The 23,723-nt window shown below is 47.4% G+C and overlaps 1 protein-coding gene across 11 annotated transcripts in view; it reads right to left on the bottom strand.

Moving 5' to 3' along the window:
* Positions 1-17,327, bottom strand: part of LOC133354480 (transcription factor 7-like 2) — a 169,251-nt gene extending 151,924 nt beyond the window's left edge. For 4 of the 11 annotated variants that reach the window (XM_061571341.1, XM_061571343.1, XM_061571342.1 and 1 more), the window contains exons 1-3: positions 16,886-17,325; positions 15,367-15,439; positions 14,068-14,207 (exon numbers count right to left, since the gene is read on the bottom strand). In XM_061571341.1, the coding sequence (XP_061427325.1) occupies positions 14,068-14,207; positions 15,367-15,439; positions 16,886-17,074 (402 nt within the window). In that variant the 5' untranslated portion in view covers positions 17,075-17,325. Of the gene's footprint in view, positions 1-14,067; positions 14,208-15,366; positions 15,440-16,885 lie in introns of all 11 variants that reach the window. The other 7 variants (XM_061571347.1, XM_061571349.1, XM_061571348.1 and 4 more) reach the window with 3 other exon arrangements.
* Positions 17,328-23,723: the final 6,396 nt, after the last annotated feature.

Genomic DNA, 23,723 nt, shown 5'->3' with positions numbered 1-23,723 from the left:
AATGTATGGCCTACTACTCTTCTACACTGGCCAGACGTCTTTGTCGAGAAGGGAGTCAGCCCCAGCCCAGGTGGCGTGCCAAGCCGCTCGCTCGAGGTGTATCCGCTTATACTGCTGCACGGACAGAGTTGTGGTGGGGTGGGAGCTGAAGAAAGTTTCCATTGTTTCAACCGTCATGCCAGGAGTACGTATTGAATCACCACCGACCTCTGGATTGCAAGTCCAGTGTGCTAACCATTCCACCACAGGCACAACACTACACCGGTACTGAATGTTATCGCCGTTTTAGATAACTTTTATTACTTCTCCGGCAGCAGCATATTTATGGTGCCCAATTAACCTTATAGGAGACCACGTTAAAGTTAATTTTTCTCCAGTATCGGTATGGTCAAAATAAACGGAGCCATCGGATCACACCATAAATACGGGACGACGTCATCATCGTTTATATACCGCAACCTCCGATGCCGTACATCTGGAAGGGGACTCCCGGTGGCAGCTGTCCCTGGCGGAAGGTGAACTCGGCGCCGGCCAGCAAGCTGGCACGAGTCTGTCAGCAGTGGGTGATGTTTAACCGTGGCAAATAATTTGCAAGTCATTTGTCAAATATTTGGAGCACGATGTATCCATGTAGGTTGAGCTTCTTTCACACCGCGCGTAGACAACCATGCGAATCGGAGCTACCGGGGGAGGACAAACTAAACCATCTCGATTTCGAAGTGCATAGCACCAATGGTTTCCTAATAGACCGGCACACATGGCTAACTGTGTCGAATAACTTCAGCTGTGAAGCAGCCGGCACGTATCTTTTCAATGGTTAATACACCTGCAGAATTAATTAACCTGGGCGTTTGCTAGGGTTCAGACTGCAAATCTTTACAAATGGTAAACGCATTACCACCGCAGGGACATGTCACCCCCAACCCCCTCCCCCCCACCTACGGAGGTTCCTGTCCATGCAGCCGAGGCCGCAGATGCTTCGGCGGACATGCTGCGGGAGAGGCACGAGGAGCCGAGAGAAAACCCGCCGGCGTGACGTGGGAACGCTGCGCCAACAAGATTCAAAGTAAACTATTTTTTAATTTTATCAGGTAAGGGCCACCGAGCTATCTAGATTTTTTTTCAGAACAGACCTGGCCACAAGCGATAGATCAAGAAAGTGGCTTATGTGGAAATTGTTAACAGCCAAATGCTGTAAATGCATGTTGATTCTAAACGTGGAGGGACCCGGAGAAATAGCCACGCGGCCATGGCGAGAACACGCAAACTCCAAATACACAGCCATCAGGGTCGGGGTCGAACCCACGACCTCCTGGGTACCCAGCCGAGGTAGTTAACATCTCACGACGAGTGCCACCTAATAGAATAAAATCGCTGTTAGGTGGTACTCCTGAAATGGTACCACAAATCCCTAGAGGTTTTAATTTTAGTAGAGTGAGTTTATGGCGTTTGCCCAGTAAAATAAAACGACTGCACAAAGTAAAGATTTGAAAGAAAAAAATTCCACTTGTGATGCACTATATGAATTGGATGATAAAGATGTGGCAAAACTGATCTGTACGGAATACAATAGCATGCCATCTTGTGGTTGTGGTGAAAGTGAATGTGCCCACTCGTAGTGTCACCCCACGGGTTTGTTAATCATCTTCACACAAAATTCTGGAGTATGAAGCTGTTGGAATGGGGACCTTTCATCACCTCATATCAACTTTAGTAGCACAATTTTGAAATCTGATAATTGGCAATTAAAACAAACGTTACTCGAGTATATATGATAAAAAAAATATTGCAATGGCTTTTGATGTGCAGCACGCCTTTGTCAATGCAATGCTGGATGAAGGCCTCCCCAAAGCACTGACAAGCGGAGTGAAGTATGGTCAAATGGCTTTTCGTACGGTGCGTAAAAACACATTTACAAAGGTAAAATTTTTATCAACTGGTTTTCAATTTGTTGTCGGTTAAAGTCATCATGCAACGCATTTTTTGTGCACCGCAATAACCATAAATGTTTGTTTTTCCGCGCAAACCACCACCAGTTGTTTACAGGGCCTTTGTGTCCTCAAATATCTTCCTTTATTCGCAGATTAAGAAAATCTCAGGTTACTGCAAGCAGGCGGGGGGGGGGGGGTAAAGTCACGGAGGGTGCACCATCCGCACCAAATTGAGGAAACTTTCAACGCCCCGTGAGGTCTTCCGTGAGCAAAGCCCCCCCGCCACTCCCACCTGCGCAGGTGTCGCATCTGCACTTCAGAGGAGGCACAAACAACCGCCGTGGATGTGGTGGGGGCTGTGGGAAGCCAGCGGACAGGAGCGGAGGGGGCGGTGGCACAGGACGCCTCGCTGCAAGGGCGGGAAGAAGAGGGTTCTTGGGGCAGCCCACTGGGCTCGAAGCGAGAACTGTGGGAGGCTCGGCTGATTAAAAAAAACGAGGTTCAGCATGCAGGGAGGGGGCGGAGCCGCAAGTCTTGCAGAGTTACGTCACTCCAGTTCCAAATGCTCAGTGCCTTATAATCAGTCACATCTAAGCGACTGCACAGACAGATGGTTATCAACTTATCTTCCAGCACGCTGTAAATATGCCGAGTATTTAAGGCGGTGTCAGCCGTAGATGATCAATGGCGAAAAATCATTTTTCGAAAACACGCCACCACATATGTGCAAACTGGTTATTGTCAAGACATTGTCTTGAACAAGAGAAGAAGGTCAGATTTCCATCGTTTGTTGTGCGTTTATGACACGGCAGAGCAATGTTACGGATATCACAACACTTTTAGTGCATTCGGGAACCATCGTGTGGTGTTTTTAAGCGGCAAACATCTCACATGCTCCGGGAAGCAAGGCTGCAGCAAGTGCAAAAACAGCACAACCTCGGCCTTGCCTGGAATTCCTGCCCGAGGCCTCCACTAGGCTAAAGAAGAAAACTCTAGTCGAACTGTTTGTCGGGTATTAAATATCCAGGAGCACTAACTTAATTTACAAACGTTTATTACATTTTCCATGGCCCCTTTGATTTGACGCCAGGGTAACATGTACAGATTTTAACCTATTTAAATGTCACGCCTGTGAAAATACTTAATACATGCCGGAAACTTTCTAAAACTTCGCGACACGACTTCCATTTTTCCCCACCACCCCCCCATGGCTTTTTTTCAGGATATGTAGGATAAAAAAAAGAGAATCCTTTTAAAGGATAAAAAGAATGCACACGCTACATACTGATGGGAAGCATGGCCACACCATTTGGGCACAGAGCGAATTTTATAAGATTCGCCAAAAGGAGGCCCCATGGAGGTAAACGCCCAAAAAGTCTATAACATCGTGCGAGAACACACAAGGGGGGGAGAGAACAAGCCCCTTGTGTGAAGCAGCATTCTGCTGCCCACTCGCATTATAAAAGGATAGCGAATAGTTCACTGGCAGGTGTGACCGCATATTCACACAGTGCTTGGGCTCATTCTGCAGGGTGGGTGTGCAGGCGTTGTGGTGGGATGTAGTGGTTTCGAGAACTAGGCTATAGGAAGCTGGCAACCAGAGTTTTGATTCCTGACCACCAGCTAACATTGGCGGCGAGAGTCCGAACCGGTACTCTGTGCACCCGCCGCTTTTTCCTTCACACCGACAAGCATGGTGAAGTATTGTCAAACAATAAGCGAATTGATGGCGAAAAGGCTGAAAATTATGACAGTATTAGTTATTTATGTTCACAACTGCAGTGACGCTATTGCTCAGGACATAGTTGTGCAAATGTTTGACAATCACTGTACAATACAATCAACAAGACTTTCCCATCTTCCACCCAAGCTTTGAACCACAGACAGACTTTACCCCAACTGTGCACGAAACACACCACTGACAAAAACGTGTAGCTACTTGCTTAGAATGTTTAATCAATACAGTAAATCCCAAGGAAAACTTATTTTTTAACACAAGATCCTCACAAATATCCAAACTCCGTCAGTAAACAAACTCTAAAGGCAGGGGGCAAGTGCAAATGTCACACACAATGCAAGATTGTTTGCCAACATTTTATAAGTTGGACAAACACAAAAGAAAGCTGGCAAAAAACATGGCCGCCTCTACTGAGAGGCCCTCTTGTGCGAAATGGAAATCAGCTCGCTCTGCGACCGGGGTTTGACAAACCCCTCGCTCGGACAGAGGCACGCACTTCTGAGTTTTCACGGACAAACGCAGAGCAGGGCCCATCGACAACCCCCACCCCGTTTGCTTTCGTACCGAATGGGGTCACAGCAAAACACACACACGGCAAGGTGGTCTCCGAAAAGACCTTTACAGATTTGTCACTGTACTTTTGGTTTGTCGAAAAAAAATAAAACGGGCAGGTCATTGTTGAAGCCGCAAGTCAAAGCGTTGTATACGCAGGCGTTCTACACAAGCATATTCACACGCACGTGCCAAGCCTACGCGTACCATACTCCGCACTGTCTCATCTGTCCGCGAACAGAGTGGCCGTATCTTGTGTAGGATCACACTGTAAAATGGGATTGCTATACTTTCCCGGATAAATCTTTTAAATAAATACCGTAGTTTGTGCACAACAAATACTATGTGGTGCCATTTCGAAGCACTGCACTGGTTGGACCGGCCAAAAGTTGGTTGCGAACATAAACCCAAACATTCCTCCACACGGTTACTAGTTTTAAACGCTGTTGCACAAATAATAATTATCATGCGTCAGTCGTGTCAATATCTCTAAACTGTTTTGCAAACATTATTCTTTGCAACACAATAATGGCGTAATTATCTCACATTATACGTACCATGCACATACGGCATTGTATTACCAAGTACATTGTTAAATGTGGCAATTATTTAACTGTACCAAGTGCATTCGTCAAATGTTTACAAATTTGTACCTGCGTGCAAAACAATGACCTAATACCGTATTCATGCGTCAATTTCAATTATCGTACACACAAAGGTACTTTTTTCTGAACAAAGAGCGATTAAAACGTTTAAAATGTTGAACCAAGCACTTTCTCTGGGTACTTATTTCATCTACTTATGTTTAAGTGTTGTGTTTAGTAAAATATAAAAGTATAATGTAAACATTTAACCCGCTAAAGCACTATGTTTTAGTTTAAAAATAGTTTCAGTTTTTTTAATGTTGGATGAAAACATAAATGGGCATTATGTTTAGTAACGATCACTGCCTGCACCGTTGGGAATGACTTCCTGTTTCCTTCGTCATACAACATGGCTGCCATGACGCACGTGCTGGGCTCCACCTGGTACCTGGATATGACAGCACGGTACAGCAGCACCAACGTCGCATATCCGAATAGCGTATCCGCCACGATCAATCAAACGCCCACACCCAATGCGGTACTTGCTCACGATGTAAACTATAATTTTCTAAAGACGTTCACATCTCCGACCTTTCCACATATACACCTACCTACAGAACCAGAATATTTATTTATATTGGAGGCATCCAATGAGTTGAAGTCCTTATTCAGTCCCCAGCGAGTCGATTACAAGTCATTATCCTGCACCTCATGATAATCCACTTCACAAATGGTGATGCCAAGTTGCAACTAAATCCTTAATATCTAAACAAATATGGATCTTGATCAAGACGACGCCTCTCCATGAAACTACTCCATACGGAGATGAAAATACTATGTACGGTTCTAGAAGCATCATATATTGGCGAGATCTTTCCTCACTGATAATTGATTAAATAGAGTCTAAATTGCACTTGCTACAGTGAATGTTTTTTAAGCAAAATTCTCACCTTTTTGAACAAACGGCCCCAAATTATGCGGCGCAAATTAGCGGCCTCAGTTTCCTCAATTGTAGCTTAAGCTGCACATGAATATGTTTTACCGTACAATTGCATAGTCAAGGTTTTCCAAGTGTATAATATAGTAACCGCAACACTATAAAAGTCAGCGATAAAGAGCCATTCAAATTAGCCAATGTAGAATGTTTAGGTGAGGCGATGACAAACTGCAATCGTACAACATTTGTACCCAATTAATGGGTCGCTTTTATAGTTCTCAATTCATAAGGCAGAGGAATCATAATGGAGTGATCCGTTTATTGAAACACCACACTTAAATAATACTTATGAATAAATAAAATATATTATTAGAAAACCCCTCATTACTCGTCTGTCGCCAATCCAAATAAACGTATTATTGCATCGTTTGACACTCTCCTTGCAAGCGTTTTTCAACAGATTTTTTGCAACACTATTCAATCAACCGTTGAGAAGTAGTAACCCGTCATTAGGAATCAATGTGGTCGCTTTAAACGGATCGCCCCGTAAATTCCTTGATAAGCGTGGTTCCGATACCATATTGCATAGTTCACTCCGTATACTATACGTTGTGTGTACAACAGCAAATCCAATGTAATAATTAACCTACGTTATTGCACAATTATTAACATTCTAAAGTCTACTGCTCGAGAGACGGGATGATATGGGAGTTCGTATGGAAACTTTAAAACACAGCGCAATCTTGTGATTATACACGCATCGTACAGAATACATAACTGTACACTGCAGCCAACATCAGCCATGCAATTCAAGTCCAGCGAGCGTAAGTACGTCAAGTCAATGTAATACTGGGCGCTAAATTGCCACGCAACAGAATGGAAGACAAAAGTTTCCTTTTGAGTTTTTTTTTGCAAACCTCCCGAAAATTCATTTTTCTCCAATGCAAGAGAAGAAAGAATGGCTCAGGTCTCTCTCTTCGATCTCTCTCGATTTGTTGTTCACACTAAAACCGAACAATTCGTGCCATTTACGTGTTTTGAGAGCTGGATTTTTTACTCTGATCGGATTATAAATCACGTGGTGGGTACTACAACGGAAGACCAACCCCACTATAAATAAAACTCCCAATTGAAAAAATGTATTACTTGGATGATTAAAGACAAATTCCCCCCAAGATAACCAGAAGTGATTTTTTGTCACTTTCCCCCTTCCAAGTTCACAATAGTAATAACCCGTTCATACATGCACACGTGTGTATGATCCTGTGAAATTGCTATGTGTGCATGTTGAACGTCTTTCGCACCATATGTAGCCAACCGTGCTAATCGGAGGTGCGAGGGAAGGACAAACCAAACACAACAATGCAATACACAAATGGAAGTACAGCAGATGCCCGACTTCAGTTCAGCGAAGTCCTTGCGTGTGCAAGTTGTACATGTCCACAACTTCCCCTCCACAACCCACCACTGCCCCTCTCCCCTGTCAAAAAAACTCCATGAAACCAAAAGTTAAACATTAATCAAACCCAATGTCAGATGGCATTAAAATCACAAACATCCCGACGTGGCTACAGTAGGTAAATGCCCCCTTTACGATGTTATTATAATAATCCGAACCAACCAACCCTGCACTGGCTTGCTTGTGTATGGCCGAGCACTTTTCAAAACTGTGACAACAGTATTTTTCTGGAAATTTAATTAAGTGAAATAAACACATTGGGGTTTTTTTTTTAAACTAAATTAACAACTTGAGTCGCACGTCAATTGTCACGTGTGCCTTTATGCGATCCAAATTCAAAAGAAAACCGCGTGACAAAGTGTTAATTTTTTTTTATTCGTTAAAACCACTGGAGGACGAAAAAGAAAACGTTATTTACAAACCAACAAAGGACGAGAATAAATGAAGTCAATGGCATTTTTTTTTGTTCTGCAAGAACAAGCGCCCAAAAAGGAGACACCCGCATCATTCCACAGTTGAGTGCGGGCGAAATGAGGAATGCGGTTCTAGGAGTGGGTGGGTGGTGGTGGTGGTCGGGTGTAAGGGAAGCGCTTTGCGATAGAAATGCCAGTGTCGTCCTCTCGAGCCCTCGAGGCATCCACCCCAACGCCCCGTCAAACCACCCCCCCCCCCCCCAAAAAAAAAACCCTCCACGATTACAGCTGTGAGAATCTCCGGGTGTGACTAACACGAGACAAGGCACGCAAGTGAAGCAGGCCAGACACTGCTTCCCTCCTGCGGCTGTCTGTTGTCCTTCTTGCACCGCCGCTACGCGATTACCGAGGCCGAGCGGAAACGCTCAGAAGTGGCAACTCTGCGCCTCCGCCGCCGCCGCGGTCGCCAGTTTACAAACGCGGCGCACGGCGCTCCCATTTGAGTGCGGCGCGTATAGCGGGTGGCGGTATAACAATTAAGCCTTCGGTGTTCTCATCGAGCCCCAAAAAGGTGGGCAAAACTCGGTTGAGTGGAGGAATTTGGCTCGTATGTTTTCCCTTCTTCCCCCCCCAGTAGCCAGCATTCACGCTGGAGGCTAAATGGTGTGGTCTCTCACTTTATTTGGTTCAGTTTAAGTTTTTACGGGCATGGGGGGGCTGGACACCACAAATGTGCGGTGGAATCCAACACAGCCGCCCCCCCCCCCGCCCAAACCCACTCGCATCAACGCTCGCACACACCGCCCCGCGCACAACCACAATCGCGTTCTCCACATTTCTTCAGCGCTTGCTAAGAATTAGGCTTTAGGATTACCATAATTACGCCAGACAGCTCACTGTGAGCGAGCCCCTTTTTTAAAGTTTTACAACCGTTATGCACGATGCGCTTTAGGCAAAAAACTGTTTTGAAAGCACGATGCAAGGAACATTGTTATTTTATGCACTCGAGTTAAAAAAAATAAAAGCAGGGGAGTAAAAAAAATACTCGAACAGCAAAACCATATTTAAAGTGGCAGTATTTGCCATTACATGCTACATTGATCTTGACGGGTGAAATAGGGGGACCTCAAAATCCTTTTGCAGAACGAAGATGGAAATGTATCCAAGGCTCACTCGCTGCATCTCCCACACTAAGCCGCTTCTCGGGGTCTGGCCTTCGCTTTTTGCAGGTACAGCATCCGCCGCGCTTGGGAGGCGATAAACACGCAGCAACGCACCTGCACAAGCTCAACAGGAGTGTAACCGTTGCATGCAACAACGCGTGCACTGTGTGTACGCGCTGGCTCTCTGCACATGGAACTTAATTTTAAAAATACTAGCTATAAAACAGATGAGCGTTACAAGGTATTGATAGAGCCGCCACCACCACCAGTTCTACATAAATTATCTGGTAATGCTGCCGCTGCACAGGCAATGGTGTACGAGCCCAATTGACAACAACCACCGCACTCGACAACATTGTGACCGTAAAGAGAAACGTCCAAAATCGGAAACGTTTCAGGCAATGGCCATTCTTCTTCGCACATAAAACATTTGTACAGTTCAAGGTCGCCAAAGATGTAAAGTGTCTGCTATGGAAATAAACCTTCAATTAAGGAGGACACCAGACAGTTGTACGAGTGTGGTCAATGCACAAATGTCATCCACGCACGTTTCAAATTCCCAGACGTAAAGTTGTGACATCGTGGCTAAGCACAGACTACGCCTGGGATGTTTTTGTTTATAAGTAAGCAGGTGGGGAGGGGGATATTATTTTTTATTTGCAAACTATTCCAGGCAAAGACATCGACAAAACCGGGTTCGAGCGAGCAGATCTAAAGCGGGGCACGAGATTTTAATTACACAAATTGTGAGATCCGCGCATCGACCCCCCCCCCCCCGCTTCCCGTGGGTCTCCACCAATGCACCGCCGCACGGCGAAAACCTGGCACTGCCGCACCAACACACGAGGACTGCGCCGCGAGCGAGAGCGTTCCCACGGACAACCACCACCACCGCCACCAACAAGGCACCACCAGTGTGCCATAAGCCGGCATGCAGATGCAAACCCCGAAAAATGAACGGCATCTTTATTGTAGCGCGCACACGCGCACCACCACCATTGTTATTCAATTGTTTGCGAAAATTATTTTGATGGACCGGGAAAATTTGCAGAAATTGCCGGGAGGGGCGGGGGGGGTGCGCAGATATGTACTTCTGTATGGTGTTTCGTCCCAAGTGTAAATCAAAAGTGTGAATACGTACGCAGGCAACGTAAAATAAATGTATAGTTGCATCCGGCTATTTTTCACTCATGTTATTAGTCGTAGGTGGTACTGCATACGTGCACATTATTTTAGTTTAGTCAATGCAGTCGTTGAGCAGCGAGATGTTAATCCGAAGTGGGTGTGCGTAGTTAAAACCCGCCCGTGGCTATTGTCATGCAATCTGAAAACTAAACGTGTGACTACTTGCTAAACATGTCAACTCTAAATAGTTACATCCTTAAATTATTATCTACTAAAAGAAAGGAATTATCGGAGCAGTACCTTAAAAACTAAATTTCCTAAGAAATGTACACGATTTCTAAACATCGTGTATGTCCACTTACAATACGAGATACATGCTTATATAGTGTACACACAAAGATACCACCCCCTATGTATAGCCTACATAGATTGTTTGGGCAAATACAGTTAATTGCATACTTCGAGCAGTGGGTGGCCAGGACTGTTTCCATAAAAACAGGTATTTACTTAAGGCTGAGTCGACCTAAAGGAGGCACAGCATGGGTTTGAAAATTGACGCACGAATGTTCGTCGTGTGTGGAAATCGATATTTCGTCACTGGGTTCGTAGCGCTAACCACTACACCCACCGCTCCCCATTGCGCGACAGTATGCGCGCACACACACGGGCAACATGCAATTAACAAACCAATTAACATAATTAAGGTATTTAAGTGGGCTGAGGAAGAGGCGGGGTTTCTTATGATACAATCTCAACCCAACTGTGCCAGAGAGGGCTTGGGTGAATTTAATTTAGATCGCCAAACAAATGCACTGATTCTTTGGGTAAATACACAGAGGTCCGTGTACACACAAACACACACGTATAGTTGGTATAAGCACACACACAAATACTTCATAAAACGGTGCCTAAACAGTGGCTGTCTAATTCATCAAAATGTACTTTGTGTGTGTTCCATGCCTTGGAATGCAATCCCATCAGATGTATAATGTTTGAATAATTCCAGAATAAAATAATGTTTGGCACTGGGCAGGCAGTGTAATCATTAGCATCTGCACTCATGCGGATAAAACATCGGATAATCTCTCCAATATTGCCTAATAACACATTTTGGGTGATAACAGGTAGACACACCAGGACATTTGTACATACGTGTGTACTAATACCTACAAACTAACGCAATGCTTCAAATGAATATGACCGAATGAAGACAAATTGTATCGTGATTTTACACAGATACACAACAGTGCAGGCACACTGCAGGGATCAAAGTACATTGGCTCAAGATCATCGTAACGAAGGATGAAAAATTAAATGGACACAAACGCGTCGTAATTACTTGTCCATAGGTGGAAGCAGCAAGTTTTGTTTTATTGTGCCGTATTGCTAAAGACAAAGTATTAAAATAAACAATTGTGGGTAATAATTCTACCTTGCAAACTTCTTACCTGCCGGTTACACTCGTTCTATGTCAATGATAGCAGCAGCGAAAATGATCATAAGCGGTATTATGATTAACAATAACACAATCATAAACTGAAATGCCACCCATAAAGTATACTACAGTACGGTAATAAAATATAACCGTAAATGTTTTTTTTTACACAATGACGAAACGAGTAATAATTTCCAGCATTATATTACGCGAAAGCTGCGTTATTATTGCCGCTCCGAAATTTATATAGTTTTGAGATTGGTCAGAGTTCAAATCACGCCGTGTTGTTACACGTTCTATTAAGGGACATCGCCTGAAACGTTGCAGATTTTTTTTATTTTAAGACCACAGTATTGTTGACGAACGTGTTGTGTTTTCTTAGTTATATATATGTGTGTACACACCCGCGTTCTTACAACGGAAACACCAACAACACCCACACAGCATGCTGTGTACACAATTCACACGCACACACACCGACACTTGTGTAACGTTATACACTCCCGTTGCATACTCTCGGGGTGGGTTAGAAATTAATAATCTCCACAAATAGAGTCCGAGTCGCCGCTTATAAATTAGAACAATCCCCCTCCCCCCAAGAAAAAAAACCGAGATCTTAATACGATACTTGCGCGTTAAGTCCGCTTTAGATGCAGCATGTTAGATGTTGGCCCACTTAGGACGATGGTCAATGGCTTTTAACGAACTCCTACACACACACAGTCTCAGTCGACGGTGTGTGCGTCTCTCTCTGTGAACTGCTTTGGCCCTTGCGTTAATCGCTCCAAAGAACAGGAGGGTGAACCGAGTAAGTCGCATTCACCTGGAGTGTGACGCTAAAGTCGATAAAAAGCGCCGGGCTGGCCATCAAAAAAACGCACGCGGACCGCTCGTTTTTATTTACCAATTACAAGACTTCGCTTTGCAATGTGCAAGCCCCTTGCATGTATACGTACGGTGCAGTATTTGAACATATCTATATATACAAGGCGTTATTGGCAAACGGCTAAATAAAAACAAATAGACGTTCTGCGTCCATCTCGTTCTGCAGCAACGAACACATGTCGAGGACTGCGGTCATTACGGTATGTAGTGTATGTACATACATCTCTCTGTATGAATACTCATAGCGGGTTTACACCGTTAACAAGTCTACAATTAAACACAACTGCAACACTCCTATTTGTTTTGCTTTGCCGCAAGTGGATTCGAACATGCTCCCATCCATAATGGACTTATTGTTTTAGATTTTAAAAAATATCATACAAATTATACATCTTAAAACCTATACAAAGACAAAGGACCCCCCCGCCCCCGTACAGCCTTAGCTGACTGTTGGGGCAAGTGCTGTTATCGAGTTGCACCTCCGAAGGCCGGAACCCACCCCTAACCACATACATTCTTCACATTGTTAAACCCTGAAAAAAACACTCTTACACACAATTTTAACCACGCTTCTCAATTCCCACGGGGTTGTGTGTATATATATATATATGTGTGTGTTATTTGCGCGTTGTTTTTAATGCAATACTCCTATGCATGTACATGACGAGTGCTTAAAACACGGGCGCGCACCAGCGCACGTGGAAGACGATGAAGACACAATGCAAACACAACGCATACACAATTGAGACACGATGAAGACACGATGAAGACACAATGTAGACACAATGTAGACACAATGGAGACAATGCAGACACAATGCAGACAATGGCAACAACGACGGTCCGAGCGCTCACACACAACAACAACATGTTGGCATGCCCGCCATAGCGAGTGACCGGCTCATGTTTTTCAGCGTGATGTGGAATTGCAAGCCCCCCCCACCCCACGTAGTGAAGGTTGATACAGTATATACTACACTGTATATACTACACTGTATACGTACAGGAGACAAAGATTCTTAACAGATTGTTGGGTCACCTATAGAAAGGCCGGCACGGCACACACGAGTGGGCGGGCGGGCGGTACCACGCCCGGCCCCCTTTGTCTCTCTCATGGGGATGTTTGTACGCATCGCACCGGCGGGTACTCATTTGAGGCCGAGTTGACCTGGGCGCCGAGTTCCAGGACCGGTTCAATAAACTCGTCTGCGGTGTTGGCCGTGAACGGGAATTGAACTCCGTGGGCCGGGTTCGTAGCGCAGGGCGCTAACCGCTACACCACCTCTCCCCACTATATATACACAATTATATATACACACAAAGGGTAAAACTACGTCTAAAGATAGCCTGTCAAGTATGTTCTTTACACAACTGCAGCTATGAAGGCCGGCACCGGCGCTTAAGATCGCTAAAGTAGTTTATAAACAACGCAGGCGCACACAGCTAAATATTCCTCCCCGGATGTTAGCGAGCACCTATTAAGGCCACCACGGCAAGCGAAGTAGATAAAGAAAGATCAAGATTCCTCCACCCCCACCAGTCACCCACGTGTAGTAATCCCAACACGTGCAGGTTTGCGAGCACCTATTAAGGCCATCAGGGCACAAGGGGGCGAATATAACACACGCACAAAGTTCACGTCTCATGCGGGAAAACAAACAACAACAACGCCCTGCTTGAGCAACAACAAGAAACAACTTTAAAAGAAAGTTGACGACGAGTAAACTGCAGACCCCCTGGGGGGGGGGGGGGGGGGGTGATGGAGGTGGTGGTCGCAGAGGGAACAACATTGGAGGTAGGAGGAGGAGTAGGAGGAGGAGGAGGCGGTGAGGTATTTGGAACTTACCGAGCGAGCGCTGGGGGAGAGGGACCCGTTGGCCAGGTACGGGTTGCCGAGGTCCGGGAACATGAAGAAGGGGTAGCCCGGGTACGGGGGCCCCCTGAAGAGGCCTGCTCCTCCTCCTCCTCCATCTTGCCTCTTGGCCGCTATAGGGGAAACATGGCGGGGCGAGGCGCACACAACACCACGCACACACCACGCACACACGGCACACACACAACACCCGGCACACACACCACCCACCACAACACCACGCACAACACACCACACACAGGCACGCACCATGCAACGCACACACACACCACACACACACACCACACAAACACAACGCATACGGTGGGAGAGTGTTAGAGAAGTAACGACGAGTGGGCGACAATCCCTCACCCTCCGTCTCTTCCCGCTCGTCCTCAAGTCAACTCGCGCAACTCGGCAGAGCGCCAGGCAGGACGACTGTTGGTGTTGTACGCAACTTTTCTTAGAAAAGTTGAACAAAAGTTCATCCCACCACTAGCAGCGCCGATCCAATCAAAGCCACCAGCGAGTTGCATTCTGACGAGAGCATTATCTATCTCGTGGGGGGGAGGTGAAGAAGACGGTGATGGTGGTGGATGTTGCACGGGTGATGGTGGTGGTGGGGATGTTGCTCGGGTGATGGTGGTGGTGGATGTTGCACGGCTGGTGATGGTGGTGGTGGGGATGATGCTAAGGGTGATGGTGGTGGTGATGAGGATGCTACGAGGGCTGCCGCAAGATGCGACTGACTGGTGGCCAGAGTGGGGGTGGCAGGAGAGTACTGGGGACGACGATCACTCTCCTCCTCGTTGTTGACTAGAACTCGACTGCAGATACAATTTGTCTCGCGATTGCAAACGGCGTGGGTGCTGATGCTGCTGATGCTGCTGATGGTTGCTGCAGTTTCTGAGTGGGCGACAAACGAACTCGAGCAGCACCACCACGCGTGGCCACACGTGGCCAGGGCATGGCCAATGGAGACACAATGCAGACACATGGCCACGCGTGGCCACTATCGCCGCCACTGCAGAGGGCTCGGGGTGGCCACTCTCTCTCGCTGCTGCTGCTGCAGCCAGAGGGGCCGAGGCGACGCCGCCGATCGCCGCCGTCAACTTCGCGACTCGAGCGCCCCCCCCCCCCTCTCGGCCCCCTCACCACCTCACCCCCCCCCCCTCACCACCTCACCCCCCCCCCTCTCGGCCCCCTCACAACCTCACCCCCACACCTCACCCCCCCCTCACCCCCACACCTCACCCCCCCCTCACCCCCACACCTCACCCCCCCTCTCCTCACCTTCCTCCAGCAGCAGCTCGCGGCTCTTGTCGCGGTAGGGCTCCGCGTGCCGCGACTGCGGGGGCCTCTCGGCCTGCAGGAAACACCGTCGTGAGGGGGGGGGGCAGAGATGGGGGGGGCAGAGATGGGGGGCAGAGGGGGGGGGCAGAGATGGGGGGGGGCAGAGGGGGGGGCAGAGATGGGGGGGGGCAGAGATGGGGGGGGGGCAGAGATGGGGGGGGGGGCAGAGATCGGCGGTGAGTTTTTTGCACCTCTCGCAGCACAACGAGGGGGTAGAGACGACGAGGGGAGAGAGAGAGAGAGGAGGGAAGAGCGTGTTTGCCGCACACCCCCGACTTGCAAAGCTCTCAAACTCTCCTGCCCCCCACCACCAACCCCCCCACCACCACCACCTCCCCCCCCCCACCACCACCTCCCCCCCCACCACCACCAACCTCGCAACTGGGACGAGAGGAAAAAAGTACGAAGCAGCAACAAAGAAAGTCGCTTGGCTCAGCGAAAAGAGAAACAAAAGGAAATCACTGCCGCACACTCCGAAGAAAGTACGAACCTATGAATAGTGTAGAACTGTGTTGTGTTGTGTACATACTGATGGTGGTGATGATGGTGGTGGTGATGTTGTTGTTACATTGCACAAGGGGAGAGGCAGCGGGGGGGAAAGACGCTCGAACTCTGCGGCTCCGACAAAAGATGGAGTGGCGGCGCGCCTTCGCCAAACAACAGCCTGGGAAACATCCTCCTCCTCCTCGTAGTCGACGTGTGTGGGGTGTAAGTGTGTAGTGTGTAAGTGTGTGGTGTGTGTAAGTGTGGTGTGTGTTAGTGTGGTGTGTGTGTTAGTGTGGTATGGTGTGGTGTGATGTGTGGTGTGTGGTATGGTATGGTGTGTGTGGTATGGTGTGGTGTGTATGTGGTATGGTGTGTGGTGTGGCGTGTGTGGTGTGTACGTGGTGTGGTGTGTGTGTTAGTGTGGTATGGTGTGTGGTGTGTGTGGTGTGTATGTGGTGTGGGGTGTGTGTTAGTGTGGTATGGTGTGTGTGTTAGTGTGGTATGGTGTGTGGTGTGTGTTAGTGTGGTATGGTGTGTGGTGTGTGTGGGGTGTACGTGGTGTGTGGTGTGTGTTAGTGTGGTATGGTGTGTGTTAATGTGGTATGGTGTGTGGTGTGTGTTAGTGTGGTATGGTGTGTGGTGTGTGTGGTGTGTACGTGGTGTGGGGTGTGTGTTAGTGTGGTATGGTGTGTGTGTTAGTGTGGTATGGTGTGTGTGTTAGTGTGGTATGGTGTGTGGTGTGTGTGGCCGCTGTTGCTGCTGCTGCTGCTCTCGGCTAAAGTTTAGAGCCGCGCTGTGTGCGCTGCCACCGCTCGCTGCTCCCCGCACGGCGCCTTGCCACGCCAACTTACTCGTGCGGCTTGTTCACACCGAGCCTCTTGTCTTTCTGGCTCTGTACCCCCCCCCCACACCACCAACAACCACCACCACAACAACCACCACCACCACCACACCGTCGTCGCTCTCGCTTCACCTCCGAGTCGGACGAGCTGCTCTGGTTGGTCTCCGACTCGTTGACGAGGGACGACTTGAGGTCGGCGAGGTCACTCTCGCCCGAGTTGGTCTCGGAGATCTTCTCCTCCTGCTCGCCCTCGTCCTTGAACGAGATCATCTCGTCGTTCGCGCCCAGGTCGTCGCCCCCGCCACCGTTCAACTGCGGCATCTTGCCGGCGGTGGCGTCTTGGCTCTCCGTTATGACTTCTTTTAGTCTCCTCCACCACGACCACGGCGACCTCCTCCACCACCACCTCCTCCTCCTCCTCCTAACTCCGTCTCTACGCTCGTCCGTCCGCCTGTTGTTGCCTCTGTGTTGTTGTTGTTGTGTCTCTGGCTTGTGTGGTGTCTGTGTGTGCTGTTGTGTGTCCGCAGCCGTGCCGAGACGGGGTCCCGGCTGCTGTGCGAGTGAGTGATGGGGACTGGGGGCGAGGCGAGCTCAGTCCCCGATGCGAACCTCCTCCCATCGGCTCCAGCGCCGGCCCCTCCTCCTCCCCCTCCTCCACCCCCTCCTCCTCCTCCCCCTCCTCCTCCTCCCCCTCCTCCCAAAGCTCCCCCCCTCTCCTCCTCCTCTTCTTTCCCTCCTCCCTCTCTGTACCCCCCCCCCCCCGCATCTCTCCCTTCTCCTCCTCCACCCCTCCCCGTCACACTCCCCGAGCTGCACTTACACACCACACACACACACACGCGTGTGAGCGTCGTGTGTGTGTGTGGTGTAAGTGTGTGGTGTGTGTGTAGTGTGTGTGTAAGTGTGTGGTGTAAGTGTGTGGTGTATGTGTAGTTTGTGTGTAAGTGTGTGGTGTGTGTGTAAGTGTGTGGTGTGTAAGTGTGTGGTTGGTGTGTAAGTGTGTAAGCGTGTATGGTGTGTGTATGTGTAAGTGTGTGTATGGTGTGTGTGTGTGGTGTGTGTGTATAGTGTGTGTGTGGTGTGTGTGTATAGTGTGTGTGGTGTGTGTGTATAGTGTGTGTGGTGTGTAAGTGTGTGGTGTGTGTAAGTGGGTGTGTGGTGTGTGTGGTGTGTAAGTGTGTGTGTGGTGTGTGTAAGTGTGTGTGGTGTGGTGTTTTCGTGTTAAGTATGTGTGAGTGGGGAGCGGTGGTGCAGCGGTTAGCGCGCTGTGCTACGAACCTGGCGACCAGTTCGATTCCCACTCACGGCCAGTGACGATTATCTTGAACCGGTTCTGGGCCTTCCCTAGGTCGACTCAGACTCAAATGAGTACCTAGTGCGACGTGATAAAACATCGCCACTAGGGAGACAAAGGCGGCCGGGCATGGTGCTCGTTAACAGCACTTGCCCCAACAGTCTGTTGAGGCTACACGGGGGATCTTTGGCTGTGTGCGAGTTGAGGGCTCCGCACCAAGCAACCGCAGCCTTCCCCCACCGCTCCTGGCACCTACTCATCCACACAACACGCGCACGCACTGCAGCTCGTGCTTGTATTTAGTACACCCGGTCTCCCACCTACTGGCACCGACCTGGAGTCGTACATAATGTTTCGCCTGCTGTTTATAATTATACACACTGGCACCTACCGATATAGTCATTCACAAACTATGGCTTGTGCTCGTATTCACACGTGGTCTCACACCGACTGGTGCGTCTAGATATGCACAGAAATTGTCGCCGTATACTTCTCATTACACAGTTTTCCACTTACCTCCAGTCACCCAAACACGACTCTACTGTCAAGCTGCATCTCCTATGCTTATAATTATACACGCAATCCCCCCCCCCACCAACTACTGGCACTTTGCTACAGTAATAAACTAAACCCACTGCTTATAATTCATTATGCACATACCATCTCACTTAAATGGCGCCTAGGTAATCTTTTATGAATTATAATTGCTGTGTTTACTGGAATGGTGTGTGTGTGAACGGTTTGTATACATGAAGTAATCCATTTTTAGATACTCCGTTGATTTCCAATGACCCTCTTGAATCTCAACAGGTAGATTGAGTATTGTGGCAAGTGAATGTCTCCGTATGTAACAGAGTAGTGTTGTAATATTTAAAACAGTAATATCTTGAATATTGGAATTAACTTTGGATTTATTACCACTAAATTCCCGAGAACAAAGTAAAAATAATGAACACTGTACGCAAAAATTAACAAATAATAAAAGTCCTATATTTATAAAAATACGAATCAAATTTTAGTAAAGTACGTTGCGATGGGTCATAATGTTTACATTTGTCTCGGTCGATCAGCGTGCAACAACGCACCATGTTGAGCTATGATGGTGTATGATAAATAATATAACCTTAATATGAATGGCAAGTGATGAAATGGTACGTTACGACGGCTGGGAACGCATCCCCATAAGACTAATGTTATTAGTTACTCGATATACGGACGCAGCTCCAGGAAGGCATCTACTTCGTATATTGGAGGCGTTACTGTATGTGCATCGAGCTTGGCGACAGACATGTAGAGACACTTTAAAGATACGATGTTATTTCCTAAAATGTATCTGAGCCGGTCCTGGGCCTCCCCTAGGTCGACTCAACCTCAAATGAATACTTGGGTGCAGTGTATAAACATCACCAGAGAGACAAAGGCGGTCGGGCGAGGTGCTGGCCACTCACCCCCACGTGTACGGGGTCGGTCTTCATATGCGCTCTCGAACAGCGCTTGCCCAACACAGCATGTTCAAGGTATACGGGGGATCTTTGTCTGCGTGTGTATATTTTGGAACGCAGACCAATGTTGGGAGTTGTATTCTGTGTGTTTGCATGACTGGAATGTATACTACGTTATGGGGTAGATTGCCGTACGAAATGGAGCGCATATGCGACACGTGATAAAGATAATGTATTGAATTTAAATACTGTGAAAACCAGTCGCGCCGAGAATACAGCAGTTGACCGACCTTCGAATAAGCAGAGCGAGATCGGTATTATCATTTAACCCGCCAATTATACAAACGCCTTACACGTATACTCCACAAAATATTATGCATCTCATGTATACTGTAGTTACACGAGTGTTGTTGGTTGGTTAACGCACTGCGCCATAAACTATCGGGTTGTCAAACAACGATCGGTAGAAACCGGTTACAGGCTTTCAGAGGCGATAACCGGTTCCAAAAGTAAGCGAACGGGTGATAGTTTCCGTTCGATTTTAGGTGGAATAACCATAAAGTAACTTCCTACTTCGTGATTATTAATTTTAGTGTTAGCCACCACTCACAAAAACAAACGAACCGCCCGATTACCCAAGTCAGCGAAGGCGCACGTGTGTGTACGCCTAACCCAAGACGTCCTTTACATATACACCGATTCATCGCGGCGGCGGCAGCAGCAGCAGCATCAATCCTTCCCCCCCACATCTACAACCGCTTGCGACGCAAACCCGCTGCTCTCACCCTCTTCCCTCCAAATCCAAACCCCTCCACATCCTCGTAGCGTGCCCCTCTTTCTGTTTTGTAACCCCTCCAATCATCTCCACCCTTATGACAATCCCGTGCCCCCTCGCCTGCATCAGCACCCAAATCAACCCTCCACGGGTACCACGCATTCCCAATTACCCACCCGTTCCAGACAAACACAGCAATCACTCATTTAAAAACCGCACCCCCACCTTCCCTTTATCGCTCACTGATATTATGAGTAATGAATGAAGACACCGCTCGGTACGCCCGGTAGGCACGCACACGACGAGACGGCCGATTGCACCGCGTGGGAAACATTTCTCCTCGTTTCTCAGTCACAGGCGCAGCCCTGCAATTGCTTGCTTATCCCACTGCTGCTGGCACAAGAGGGAGCTCTCTATATATGTTTGTGTGTGGTGTGTGGCACCACAGAGATGGGGGGGTGGGGGGACAATTGTTGGCGCTGGTCCTGGCTGCCTTGCTCCCAGTTTATCTGTGGCTCGAAAACCCCTGCTCGTCACAAATTGTGCAGCTGTGTGAGATGAAATTTGCACGAATGACCATCTACAGTACAGTATATATAATAACCACCATTGCATTATCCTACTTATCTTGGGTTTACATTTGCAACTCATTTCTTATACAAAGTATGTGTATACCTCCAGGGCAGATATTTAATGCGGACCGGTATTCAAATTATTAAATAGAAATGCGGACCAGGGCGGCTAGGTTGAAGTGCTTTCACTTTTATAAAAATAATAAAATATATTTATGAAAATATACATTTATTGTACTACTAGATATTATTTTTGTTCATTGAATGTCCCATATTTTCCGCGTCTTTTCTGTTCGGATTATGTACCTGTTATTATTCTTAGTTTAACCGACGGTCATAATTGTACCGGCCCACGTGTCACACTAGCTTACGAATGATAACACGGAAACTCTTTCTATTTTATCTCGAATATTTTGCCCATCCGGTTAAAAAAAACACAAATCACCACGAGCGAACAACAATTCAGTCGCGTATTCTTAATATACTGGTGTGTATACCATTGTCATGATTTTTCATGGTCAAGAATAAACACCTCATTCGAGACCCAAACATCGCACCGCAAGGCTTGGACATTCCTCCTCGAAGACACTGGCGGTGTGACCATCAGCCTCCGAGCATCACTGGGCCGATGTGCGCGCCTCCTTCACTGCAACCCAAACTGTGGTCATTTAAACCACTGTAGTCAGCACTTGTTCAAAGGAGGAACAGCTACGCGAACTCTGTCCTGAAGCCATCTGGTCGTGGCGAGAAGACCTCAACATTGGCACTTCGCTCCTCATTGAATCACGTGCAATAACAGAATGGTTAAGTTAGCAGTGCAACAGATAATGCACGGCTCTTTCTCTCAAGCCACTTTGCACGAACGCCTCCCAACCAAGTATTGACCATTCTTCACCACGTTGGTGAGTCCGGGTTGATTACGGGGGTGGCGGGGAGGGAGGAGGGCAGTACCGGATTATCCTCGTATCCTAGTAGCCAAAGTAGCTGCTACATATGTAGCTACGGGCCCCGCACTTTCAAAGGCCCCGCTATAAATGCTTTCAAACTATCAATTCCGGTATCAGTGATTCTGCACTTGCTCTATTACTATAGTACTATACCACCTTCAACTTTTATGAACGGCTGGGTGTTTGAGGTTAGATATTTGTCGTATTATCTGGCTGTATAGCAAATGAAAACATATAATTACTTTACTATGCAAGTTAAACATTCGTGTGTTTTAATATTTACGTTTTTTTTATTCATGTCCCCTTTATGGCATATGCTACAGGCCCCGCACTAGCTTATCTGGCACTGGAGGGGAGGGAGGTTACTCAGGGCTCCGAACGCAGAGCGCCAAACCACTGCGCCACCGCTCCCACCACCCTTTATCCTTCATGATGGTTACTTGAAATGTCCTACACATTATGCATTCGTTCTTTAATAAGCACACCTGTGTGTTATTTAAGGGCTGCTTTGGCTATTGTGTGCTAGTTAGTATACAGTTTCAATTCACGTTACAAGGCACGCTCTAGGAAGAGAGTATGCCTTGAATTAATGTATTGGATTACTTAATATATACACACATAATCTATATTTTGCAATGTAAATCGTCCAATTAATGTTTGTATTATCATCCGATTAGGCCATTGTGTATTATCATGGGATTAGGCCAATTGTTAAATAGCGACTTGCAATGCTCAAATGTAAGATACATTTTTGTGTATGTATATGTGTGTGTGTGTCATGAGCTTGTGTGCATATCGTCTATCGTGTGGACTCATTTTATAGCACATATGCCGTAACGTTAGCATGTACAAATGATGTCAAATACACGCAAATGTCGTGCATGCATGCATATGAATACCGTACAAAAACCTCCCACATAACCATCCCTCCCTATTGTATAGATGCACATACACTTACGGGAGCATAATGTAGGCTCACACGTGGCAAATAGGCACACGCAAACATAGCTGCACAACCCATGAATTCATGTATGAATGCGTACATGCAGTCACACAATATGCGTGCATGTATAATGTACTGCTTCACTTACGTGGGCTCGGTGCAATTGAATTATTCTCATAGAGTCACCTCACACCATGCGGGGGCAACAGCAGACTTGGCTAATAATGCATTGAGAGCAGACTTAGACCTATTCTCTCTCTCGCAACATTATCAATCAACTGCGGTCCGCACACCATTTCAAGGGGTTCACTGCAATCGAGTTACGTGACAGCAGCAGGGACCTCGACCACAACGGCGGTGAGTTTGTAATAAACAAATCGTACATTTCTGTGTGCATTGGGTGGGGGGAGCAGTTTCATGGAAGTTGCAGCTGTGCCTAAAGGCGTTGTTGCTCGCAACAGTTGCACGCGATTTTGACAGTCGTGTATCACTGCTAAGCAGAGGATTGAAACGTGAATATGCCTGAGCGCGAACTCCGTTCCGTGTGTCGACGTGTGAATACAAATAGAAATCGTTTTAGTTCATGCTCGTCCTAATAGCCTTCCAGACCACAATTACAAGGCAGCATTTGTTCAAGCAAGCAAAACGTTTGGGCCCGCTTCGACCCGATTGGCTTCATCAGCAGGGTTGCGTTCCGTACTGCACCGCATCGGGCATGGCAATGCACGGTGAACGATACACACGTGGCAAGTTTAATATCGTCATCCCCTTCCTCCCCCCAAAGTCACGGTCATTTATGTTCGTGATATATTGTTCCAGTTCTGAGTTGCATGATTATTATTACCATCAGTAACAACCGTGATCCATTCACCGCAGAATGAAGGTTCCACCCCTAAGCATTTTCCATCACCATCACCAGTAAGGTATTATGATAACCACTAAATACATCGTCCATTCCAATCCAGGTTTGGGATTGAACAAGCCCATCATCATCCGT

This window comes from Lethenteron reissneri, chromosome 47 (assembly GCF_015708825.2).
Source record: "Lethenteron reissneri isolate LAM-NWPU_2019-01 chromosome 47, ASM1570882v1, whole genome shotgun sequence".
Lineage (NCBI taxonomy): Eukaryota > Metazoa > Chordata > Hyperoartia > Petromyzontiformes > Petromyzontidae > Lethenteron > Lethenteron reissneri.
The sequence above is the reverse complement of the archived record's forward strand: the minus strand, read 5'-3'. Positions and strand labels throughout refer to the sequence as shown.